Here is an 11,860-nt window from a genome sequence, read left to right as displayed (position 1 = left end):
TCCCTCGCCCCATCTATATCTCTATCTCCCCTTGTCTCTCCTTCTCACCCCCAAAACATACTCTCTCTCTCTCTCTCTCTCTCTCTCTCTCTATGTCTTTCTTCCCCTTCCAACTCCATCTCTCTCTCCCCCCTCTCTCTCCTCTCTCTCAAGTCCTCTCTCTTTTTCCTTCCTCTCTCTCCCCTTCTCTCCCACCTCCCTCCGTCCCCCCCCCCCCCCCCCCCATCATACACACACTCTCTCTCCACCCTCCAACTCTGTCACCATCTCCCTCCCTCTCTCCTTCTCTCTCTCCCCCTCTTCCCCCCCCTCCATATCTATGTCTCCCTGTCTCTCTCTTCCCCTTCTTTCCCTATCTTTATCCTCTCCTTTTCTCTCTCTTCCCTCGTCTCCTCTCTCCTTCATGCCATCTTCATCTCTCCCTTTTCACTCCCTCTCTTTCCCCCTCCAAATCCATCTCTCTCCTTCCCTCTCTCCCCCTCCTCTCTCTCTTCATTTCTCTCTCTCAGGGTGTCTCTCACCTCTACGTCTCTCTCCCACACTCTATTCCCCCTTCCATCTCACTCTCTTTCTTAAATATGATCCCATTGTATTGTATTTAAGAAAGTATCTAAATTAATAAAAAAACATAATTGGTTGTAAAATATGAAACCTATATTTTGGATCAATCATGTTAAAGAAAATACTCCTCTATCATTGTTAATCACTTTGCTTTCTCATCGCTTGGATCCTTGGTTAAGATGCATCTATCCTAGTTCTTTGTAATATTATTTATATTATATAAATTTCACATATGTATATATAAAAGTATTCTCATTTTTTAATTTATTAAAACCTCCATTTAATCTCTATGAAAATATTGTTAGTAGTCCTAAGAATGGAGGGTTTAAATATACCTCAAAAGTAATTATAACATTTTTGCTTTTAGATTTAATTAAAAAATGTTATAAAGTTAAATTAAATTAAAATATTTTTATTTTGAAATAAGTTATTGTTTTTGGGCATGTGGTATTGATAATCCATGGTATTGGCCCATGGTATTGTAACAATTAAAAGCCTAGATCCATAACATAATAATCCAAAGTCTAGATGGCCCATGGTATTGATAAACCATGGTAGTAGCCCATGGCCCCATGGTATTATAATTTTGTTCCCTCCTCTCCCTCTCTATCTTTCTCTTGTGGGTATTGGCCCATGGTATTGTAAAAAGACCTACTTAGAAGTTAATAATATCCATGGTAAATATTCATGATTAAAAATCTTGTCATATTATAAATATTAAGTTTTTATCCACTTATTAATTAAATTTATAGATGGAACACATCTATATTAATTGTTACAAATACATTGATTACATAAAATATAATATTACAATATTATATGTTACCCAATATTTATAACCACCCCCACCTAATAAATACTAATTAAAATGCAATATTATTAAATTTTATCTAATATTTCAGGTCACACCCCACCCTAAATATTACATTCTACTCAATGTTTCCCCTCACTCCTACTAATTTTATTGAGCACCTTCCATTATATTGAGTTTATCATATAAATTTACCTGATTATTATTATTACAGAAACACTTATTTACCTGATTATTATTACAGGATATTCCCAATTGAATCCTCCGCTTCCTTTACCTATTTTTCTTTGTTGTTAAATGAATACGCTAATCGATCTCTTTTTAAATTGTATATATATCGTTTTCAAAATTGAGTTTATTAACATTAGCCCACACATTTTTTTATTTTAATTCCTTTTTTAAGTAACGTTACACATAGCCGAGACATATATAGTAACGTTACACATATCTTCACAATATACAATATATATTAGATGACACATATATTTTTTTTAATATTTTGTAATGTAACATTACATTACGTTACAATATCTCCCTCATATTTTTAAAATATTTTTAAATGTAACGTTACGTTACGTGACAACATCATCTCCCTCATATTTTTTTAATATTTTTTAATGTAACGTTAAGTTACGTTACGTGACAACATCTCATATTTTTTTAATATATATATATATATATATATATATATATATATATATATATATATATATATATATATTATGTAACGTTACCCTACGTGACATCTCCCTCATATTTTTTAAATATTTTTTAATGTAACGTTACGTTATGTGACAACATCTCCCTCATATTTTTTTAATATTTTTTAATGTAACATTACGTTACGTGACAACATCTCCCTCATATTTTTTTAATATTTTTTAATGTAACGTTACATTACGTGACAACATCTCCCTCATATTTTTTTAATATTTTTTAATGTAACCTTAGGTTACGTGACAACATCTCCCTCATAAATTGGGCTATAGAGCACCGATACACTGGGATGTAGAGCGCCTCTTGGCACAATTACGTGACAACATCTCCCTCATATTTTTTTAATAATTTTTAATGTAATGTTACGTTAAGTGACAACATCTCCCTCATATACTGGGTTGTAGAACGCCTCTCGGTGAAATATACTAGGCTGTAGAACGCCTTGGCGCAATAAGTAATACTATACTAAACTAATAGCAATATTATTACTTAGAATTTTTTTTTCTAAAACATGAGTATTATTGAGATGGACCTTTATTTGATGTTTTCAGATATTTTTATTAAGCTTTGGTTTGTTGGAGAATTCTAGATTGAATATTTTTCTTAAGCTTTGGATTGTTGGAGAATTCTAGATTGACTAATTTTTCAGTTTTGTGATTTAAATTTTGTTATTGTAACTAGAGTATTTATACATATTCATGTTGGGCTTCACTTTTTTTTTACTAAAACATTTTTCATGATTGTTTTAATCTATTAATACAAGTTTGCAATCTAGAGGTACCTGTTATACCTTTCTCCACTAATTCTCATATGGGATTCCACTTGACTACATTATGTGGTATTTTAATTTGCAAAATTTCCTTTAAACTCTTATTTTCTCCTCTGTTATATTAACCTGAGTTGTAGTAATTAGAAGTATGTTCTCCTAATAAGTATTCCAGGGTTCAAAATTGAAGTCATCATTACTTTTCAAGTGTTTTCTTGTCTTTCATAAAAAGGTATAAAATGATTTCCCATACAAGTGAAAATTAAAATTAAAATTAAAACTAAAATTAAAATTACTTTTCAAATTTGAAATGGAAATTATTTCTGATTTTTTTAGTTGAAGGGCAAGGAATTTTTTCCTAATATGCTCTATTTGTCACTGTTTTTATTTTACTATTTTTTCTTTATTAGTCATTTTTCTATATACCATGAAAAAAAATATTAACAAATTTTCCCATATCATTATAGTTAAAGAAAAAGAAATGTTTTTTTTATACAATAGAATCATATTGTTTTAGAGCTCATGCATAAATGTATCATCTACTTATTGAAATCACATCTTAGTAGTAGGAATTTAAGAACAAAAGCTTTGGTTTTGGTGAATCATTTTATTACTCACATAGGATAATTAATTCCAATTAGAATCAACTCCGGTTGTCCCACTATTAAAATTTACGAATGGTACATACCAATTGTCCATGGCTCTACTTACAGATCTTTTTACCACCCACTCCATTTTCTTGTATGTAATACCTACTCCACTCCTTTGCATTTACTACTTGCTCTTCATGCTTGGATTTATAAATATTATGTGCATGTCTTCTTTATGTCTACTTAATATGAAGACATGACAGTGGGAACTACGAACCAAAATTTATTGAATGTAGGTTTGATTCATACTCAATAAGTAGCATTCAATTTAAACATTCATTTTTGTTATTTTGCACATGGTGTTTTGCATCATAATGCACACGTGCACCATTCATTTGGCCTATGCTTCTTATGGCAAAATATTCTTGTAAGTTATGTTTATTTTATAGAAAATTTTGTTTTTTGAGGTTTTAAATAATTGTTGTTTTTTTTCTTTTTCTTTTTTCTTTTTATTTGACATTGCAATGAGATCCATAAAATAATACTATATTTTGTTTTCCTTTGAAATACTCGTTGCAATTTCCCAATGGAGGTGAAAGAGCAAGTGGTAATGGAGCTCAAGGTGGATGTGCCCGCCACCTCACTGATTCTTGAGATCATTAAAGAAGGGGGTGGCATGGTTCGCTCCCCCTCTCCTCCCCCCTCCCCCATGCATGATACGTGTGATGGGATTATTACTTGTAAAGATGGTTCCTTGCGTTCTAGCACCTTCTTTCTCAACACCTCCAATGCATAACATATTATTGTATCGTGCGAGCGACATCCATTCAATGCAGGTGGGATTAATAGGCACCACTACAAGCCTGTGATCATGGAATTCTGTTATTGTGCGAAAAAAGGTTTTGGTATCGGAATTGGAAAGTTATTGCTAGGAATGGAATGTTGGATTTTCTTTGTTGGCTACACCCTATAATGGCAGTACCTTGTTGTTTTCTAGAGTTCAAGGGGATTGTGGCTACACTGGAGACGATAGGAGGTTTCCTAGCTTGATAATAGCACTTGCTAACTAGGTAGCTTTTAGATTTGACTGGTGGAAGAAGGGGGCACAACACATCGATTCTGGTTCTAAGACATGGCTTTCTTCTACTCTTCCTCATGGACACAGTAAAGTAATTCTGAGATCCGAGCTCCATGTGTTTTTTCCTTTCAGTTCATGATTGCTATTGGTCTGTTTTGGATTATTTTCTTCAATTTTGGCAGGGAATGTGGATATTTTGGTTCGTTTTCTCTTGAGGGCTCTGTTATGTTGGGAATTGGATTCACTGCTTGGGCTGATATGTATACAACAACACTGGTTGTTCACTAAATACTTGTGGTCCAGTTTTAGGTGCTCTCACCTCCCTTTGTTCCTTTATCAATTAATTCTTATTGTAGCTTGGGTTATTGTGGACCTCTGGCTTGAAGAAAGTGGTATGAGTTTAGTTCTTTTTGGTTTTCTACATCACCTGTACACATCCAAGGGATTGGCTTTGGTTTGGAATTCAAAGAATTATTTCTATTGTCGTCTCGAGGGCTATGGGGTATTACTGTTAATTATGCCATGCCAATGTGGGCATAATCGACGTGGGGTGGGGATTGCGACCAACCTAATCAGTGTCGTACTAAGATTTTGGCCTAATAAGTAGTCATTGCATACCATGCAGTGACCTCACTAGGAATTCATGCATAGATTCAAAGGTTAGAAAGACATGTACATTGAGATAGATATGCCTTCTCTGAAACTGAGCTTATGGATGAGTTTCTCATTGGCTCCCTGATCCTAGGCATACCAGGGGTAGGAGAAACTAGTACACGTGTCATATTACTCTTCACTGGTAGCTAAAGACTCTACTGGGGCAAGTCCTCAGAGAAAAACACAAGCATAGAAATGATATAATTTACTTCCTTAGTGACATCCAACAAAACCAATGGAAAATGCATGATAGCCTTGATAGTTGGTAGCTCGCAAGATTCATATGGAAAAACACATCTAATGTGAATTCAAGCTTCCAGTACCCCCAGACACTAGCTCAAAAGACCCAACTCTTGTGACATCTTCAGATTCTTAAGATGGTTATCTACTTCAGCTTGTTTGTGGTTGTTTTTATGGACCTCTAACTATATGATGTTTTGTGTATAGTAACTTTTGTTTGTTGTGGAAACTTCGTTATATCATTTACTGACTAACACATTTGGTTAGAGTGAGGATGATATCATTTTGTAAAAGTGCTACAAGAGATGTAATTTGTTTATCAATGGAGAATGTTTTCTTACAAAAAAAAACTCATTGTAATTGTTTAAACAATTGGATCGATTACCCTATAAAAAAAGAAGAAAATTTTCATTGTAAAGCAATTTCATTGTATTTGACCAATGGTCTCTTGAGAATTAAAGAGTAAATGGTCTTATAGAATTCCCTCGTGTAAGTAAATAGTCCTTTAAATTTCTTCCATATGATTCCTATATAGATTGTAATATTAGCCAACCAACACCGAACTTTTGATTTGGCCTAAAAACTTGACACAATAGGAGATGTGATGTGTCAAATTTATATGGAATTTAAAATAGTATATTTTTACTTGTTAAAGTCAAAATGAAATTAACCCTTTAAATTGAAATGTAATCATTTCTTTGAAATTTAATCCCAATATATTATCCCAATCCATGTAACAACTAAATCTTTTGCATTTCTATGAGTTAGAGTTTGAAGATGACACCTATTTGTGGGATTGCATCTACTATGGAGACTTCCTCATGAAAGTGTAAAAAATTTAATATTTTTAATGAGATATTTTTTTCCCAAATCTTATAGGTGTGTTTATTTTTGAATAAGATTTCTAGAATTTTAAGTTAATTATCAATATTATTAAGTGGATGGTAAAGATTTAAACTCCATAAAATATTTTAAAATATTAATAACAACATATACGAATCAAAAATTAAGATTTATCTCAAAATAAAAATTAAATTTTTCACACTATTATTTTTGTTAAATTTATATCAATATTATTTTTGTGGTTTTGTGGATTTTCAAATACAACCGAAATAAATTTAACCAATATTATTTTTGTTTTCTTTCAAATGCTTCCATTATGTCGTGATGCAGAATTACATGAATCCTTGCAATGCAGGTGGCGAGCGAAGATCCATGCATACTCTGTCACGCATCAGGACACCTGGACATGGTTTTACGCGCCTATTACACGAAGATCAAGAAATTTCTTTAAGCGTCCAGAGATCTGGGCCAAATAAGTCAGAAGTCCCTAGGAAGCTTTGGACAAACTCACAAACCCCACAATGAATCCAATCCAATGTAACTTTGGGTCGTGGACAAACCATAACTTGACCCCTAAAATAAATCAGAATACCAGTGTCCTCATGTGCGGTGATAATTATGAAGACAGTGTTGGTCCCTAGTACGAGTCTGAATACCCAGTCGGCCCAGGGAATCCGTGGCTTTTCCGCGTGGGTAGCTGATACACCACATATCTTCAAGTTCACTCTACGGCGTCTTTTACCTCAATTCAAATATATATTCTCTGCATTTATATTCATAGTTTGTATGATGTATATAGCTTTACAGAGCTCTTCAATCATTTTCATGTTAGGTGTCATAGTTGTCAAAAGTGAGACAAGGAGGGCCCGGGACAGGGGCAACTGTCAAAAACGTAACGGGTGATATTAATGGCATAAATTATTATTGGGACCATTGAATAGCAGATAATCTGTAGTACTGACTACAAGCTCTTTCAAGTAGAAGAAGCTCATTCAGCCGAACAAATTGAGAGACTGTGAATGTATCATCAGCATCATGGATTTCAGTTCTTTGTTGACATCTCTGGGCACTTCATTTCTCATCTTCTTAGTGCTGGTTTTGGTGTTCTCATGGCTGTACAGGAAGCCTGGGAACCGGGTTATCTATTTCCCAAATAGAATTCTCAAGGGAATGGACAAGCCGACTGCATCTCGCAATCCTTTTGCCTGGATTGTGGAAGCCGCGCAGGCCACTGAAGATGAAATCATCTCTATGGCTGGTCTGGATGCAGCTGTATATATCACATTCATCACTACTGGTACATAAATCCTAAATATACTCTCCATTAGATTAGAAAATCATCCTTGAATTCCCCTTCTAATTTCTTAGGATTCTCCTAATAGTTTCTAAGAATTATTATCCTTTTCTTTTAGAACTGTAATTCAATTTGTGTTATAGACTTGTGCGTTTCTGTATATAGCTAGAGAGCAGTCGAAGGTTTAAAGGGGACTGCAGTAACCATGGTAACTGTTAGAGCAGTTAATGCAGAGTTTAGACTTATGGGGACTGAGGTTTTTGTTGTGGGATTGTTTCAAAACAGCTCTGATGATCATGGTATTATCTGCTGGAGTTTGCTTGCCTGTTCTTCTTCCTCTGAGTGTAACCGATAACAATTATAAACTATCGTTGAAGACGGCAAAGAACAAAACCGCTGCTAGTTATGATGAATTTGACAAGCTTGCCATGGGCAATGTTCAGGTGCCAGGCAGTCCCTTTCCTTTTGATGTTGTTTTCACTATCAATTTTGGAATCGAATTACTAAGGCCTGGCTGAAAATTTGTGTCCTGCAGGCAAAAAGCAACCGATTATGGGGGTTTCTCATTGCAGGGTACTGGGTATCGTTTGTGACATATTATGTTCTTTGGAAAACCTACAAGCATGTTCTTCATCTTAGAGTAAGGGAGCAAACTTCACTGGAGTCTAAACCAGAACAATTTGCTGTCCTCGTTCGAGATATTCCTCCTGTACCGGTTGGAATAACACGCAAAGAACAAGTGGACTCTTTCTTCAGGCGGTTGTACCCGGAAACTTATGAAAGATCTCTGATTGTCAGTGACATAGCAGAGGTGAAATTTCAAATAATTTTCTCCTTCTGTTTATGTTCTTGTTAATATTTATCAGAGTGGTCAGATATTTTTTCCCTAGTTAGCAAGAATATGTGTTGTGCATGATTGAATGGAATAGACCTCTCAGGAGACTATTCAATTTTTTTTATTTGTAAGTTTGACTTAGTTTAGCAAACATTCAGCACAACAACTAACTTCTCTAGGTGCAATTCAAATTGCTCAGAACTATTTAGTAACTCAGCTAAGCTTTGGATCTATTGATTCATATTAAAGTTCGAATCAGTCAGCTCAACTCTGGATTGAAGCTTATGTGTTTAAACCCTAGCCAAAACACAGTGACTCAGTTTTCACTACAGTTTGGTTCCAGCTTTCCCCCAATTTCATCATCATCATAGATGATGAATCTGGCAAGTTTGGTCAATGGATATGACCACCTTTCAAAGATGAGGACTGCCGTATTCCTTGCGACAAAAATCTTGGTTGATGAATTGCTCAAAAACATGTTTCATCACCAATCCATCTGCCATTTGAACTTTTTACATAATGCCTTGCCTTGCCTTGCCTTGCCTTGTTGGTGGCTTAAATGGAAGTCTTATTTGTTCAATGGTTTACTGTTCAATCAATCTCTCAGAGTCTAGAGATGGATGGGATTGTGGGATCTTGTTTTATATTGACTTTTTGTATGGTCTTGAACAGGCTGATAAGGTGTGGACAGAAGTAGAAGGCTACAGAAAGAAACTAGCTCGCGCTGAAACTATATTTGAAAACTCTAAGACAGTGAACAAACCAGAGGGAACACGGCCATTGCACAGGACAGGAGCTTTGGGACTTCTGGGAAAAAAGGTTGACTCTATAAATTTCTACCATGAGAAAATTAAGGATTTATCACTCAAGCTGGAAACGAAACAGAAGATTACACTGACAGAGAAGCAGGTAGCAGCAGCCTTCATAATTTTTAACAGTAGGGCTGCAGCAGCAGCTGCAGCACAGGTTGTGCACTCAGAAATCGCAGATACATGGACTGCAATGCCTGCTCCCGAGCCTTGCCAAGTAGTGTGGAAAAACCTTGCCATTCCCTTCTACCAGAGGGTGATTCGAGAAAATGTCGTATATGTTATTGTGTTTCTAACTGTTGTTTTCTACATGATTCCCATCACCGTAATCTCTGCATTTACAACCCTTGATAATCTAAGAAAACTTCTTCCGTTTCTGAAATCTATTGTGGATAAAAAAGCAATTAAAAGCATCCTTGAAGCTTTCTTGCCTCAGCTTGCTCTGATCCTCTTTTTGTATTTCTTGCCTACAATTCTCATGATCCTCTCCAAGGCTGAAGGGATTCCTTCAGAAAGCCATGCAGTGAGAGCTTCGTCTGGAAAGTATTTTTACTTCATAGTGTTCAATGTCTTTCTGGGTGTTACAATAGGTGGCACCTTGTTCCAGTCCCTCAAGCAGATTGAAAAGCAACCCAACTCAATTGTTACGCTGCTTGGCAATTCTCTTCCACCCAATGCTACCTTCTTCATCAGTTTTATTGCTCTCAAGTAAGCAGGGTTTCTGTTCTCTTAATTTCAATTTCCTGAAACTATTCTCTAGTTCTTAATCTCTGAAATAATCCGTTGTTGGTTTCTTATTGACGAGATGAGTTTTCTTCTACTGGTCTCAATATCTGATTGCCTTTATTTATGGATTGTCCTTTTAAACAGGTTTTTTGTAGGTTCAGGGCTTGAACTTTCTCGCTTGGTGCCGCTAGTGATATACCATATCAAGAAGAAATATCTTTGTAAGACTGAAGCAGATCTACAGGGCGCTTGGGCTCCTCCTAGTATTGCTTATGCTACCAGAGTTCCAAATGATATGTTGATCATCACCATTGCTCTATGCTACTCTGTTATTGCTCCCATGATCCTTCCATTCGCTATTCTGTACTTTTCTGTTGGATGGTTTGTGCTTCGGAATCAGGTGATTCTCTCTCTCTCTAAACCTTGTCTGTTTATAACAAATGGAAATTAATGCATCCAAGATCCATATGAAAGAGAAATGTGATTAGAAGTGGTTTAGAGAAGCAAATATGCACTGCTGTAAAACAAATAAACAGTAATTTTGAGGTGTTGGGTAAGCTGACAACCTCCTTTTTTGTGTGTGTGCAGGCACTGAACGTGTATGTTCCATCTTATGAGAGCAATGGGCGTATGTGGCCTCATATGCACACCAGGATTCTGGCAGCTTTGTTCCTCTCCCAGATTACCATGTTTGGGTACTTCTCAATCAAAAAATTCATTTACTCACCCTTGCTCCTCCCACTTCCCTTCGTATCTCTAGCATTTGGCTATCTTTGTAAAAAACGCTTTTACGCGTCCTTTCGTATCACTCCCATGGAGGTGGCTTGCAAAAATGTTAAGGAAGTTCCGAGCTTGTCATCAATTGTGAAAGCGTATACCCCTCCCTGCCTGCTGGTGGAGGATAAGTTTGATGATGTTGAGCAAAATGAGGATGCTCGGCCCCCCATTTCCCGAAGGACAACCTCAATTGCTACTTCCAACGCTTGACCAACAACACCTGATTCAATTTCTCCGATTCATTATATGGACAAAACGAGAAATGAAGGTTAAGAGACTACTGCTGCTTTTCCCATTGTTGTAAAAGTATTGTATCGTTTCGTTTTGTTTTTATATTACCAGAGGAGCATTCCAAGATCCCCAGGTCAAGCTTTCTGTTGTAACATAGTTTAGGATGAATGGGGAGGGGAAAGCCTAGACACTCATGGTTTTCTGTTCGTCTTCTAAGTCCTCTTCGTCTGGTTCATTCTATTTTTGTATATTGCATGTGAATATGATATTGAATGGTTGCTAGCTATTTTCAAGTGTTTGGTAGGGTTAACACCAAACATCTGTTTGTGGTTTTTGGCTTAAGCTTGAAAGGCACCATTGTGAATAGTGTATATTTATGGCCTTTTTTCTACAATGTTTCTTCAGATTAACTTGAAGTTGTTCTGCTGTGAGTTTGATTCATCAGCTTGAGGCAATGCTTATTCGTTGTTCATGGAAACAAGGTTGAATATTCTCGTGTGCTGATTGTGGAATATATTCTTATGTGCTGATTGTGGTTTTTGGCTAAGCTTGAAAGGCACCATTGTGAATAGTGTATATTTATAGCCATTTTTCTGCAATGTTTCTTCAGATTAACTTGAAGTTGTTCTGCTGTGAGTTTGCTTCATCAGCTTGAGGCAATGCTCATTCGTTGTTCATGGAAACAAGGTTGAATATTCTTATGTGTTGATTGTGGAATACAAAGTGTTAAGTATTCTTTATAATGGTGGAAATTATTCCAAGCTAATTTTAAACCAAGGCTTTCTTGGGGCTGTTTTTCTGAGTCAAAAAAGACGTAAAGGAAATTAATGTAAAATATATTCTGCAGAAATTGCTGAAAAAGATGATTAGGTATTTTAAGAGGCTGCCAAACACAGTAACAGTTGATCACAGATCTCTAAACGCAACA

General features: G+C 35.7%; 1 protein-coding gene across 1 annotated transcript; it reads left to right on the top strand.

Annotated features, from left to right (window-relative positions):
- The first annotated feature begins 7,200 nt into the window (after window positions 1-7,200).
- LOC149259339 (CSC1-like protein ERD4) lies at window positions 7,201-11,342 on the top strand. Its single transcript, XM_089418152.1, has 6 exons — window positions 7,201-7,557; window positions 7,840-7,997; window positions 8,090-8,365; window positions 9,062-9,906; window positions 10,069-10,324; window positions 10,513-11,342. The coding sequence occupies exons 1-6, from the start codon at window positions 7,296-7,298 to the stop codon at window positions 10,909-10,911; spliced, it is 2,196 nt and encodes a 731-aa protein (XP_089274278.1). The 5' UTR covers window positions 7,201-7,295; the 3' UTR covers window positions 10,912-11,342.
- Window positions 11,343-11,860: the final 518 nt, after the last annotated feature.

Source organism: Pinus tabuliformis, chromosome 6, assembly GCF_031772625.1.
Source record: "Pinus tabuliformis cultivar Carrire ecotype Pingquan chromosome 6, CPIR1, whole genome shotgun sequence".
In the NCBI taxonomy this organism is placed as follows: Eukaryota; Viridiplantae; Streptophyta; class Pinopsida; order Pinales; family Pinaceae; genus Pinus; species Pinus tabuliformis.
The sequence above is the reverse complement of the archived record's forward strand: the minus strand, read 5'-3'. Positions and strand labels throughout refer to the sequence as shown.

Excerpts from the sequence above, each read along its gene's own strand:
- LOC149259339 (XM_089418152.1), top strand. The coding sequence starts at position 7,296 with ATGGATTTCAGTTCTTTGTTGACATCTCTGGGCACTTCATTTCTCATC. Across the intron at positions 8,366-9,061 it reads TTGTCAGTGACATAGCAGAG|GCTGATAAGGTGTGGACAGA; the intron begins GTGAAATTTCAA and ends GGTCTTGAACAG. Across the intron at positions 10,325-10,512 it reads GGTTTGTGCTTCGGAATCAG|GCACTGAACGTGTATGTTCC; the intron begins GTGATTCTCTCT and ends GTGTGTGTGCAG.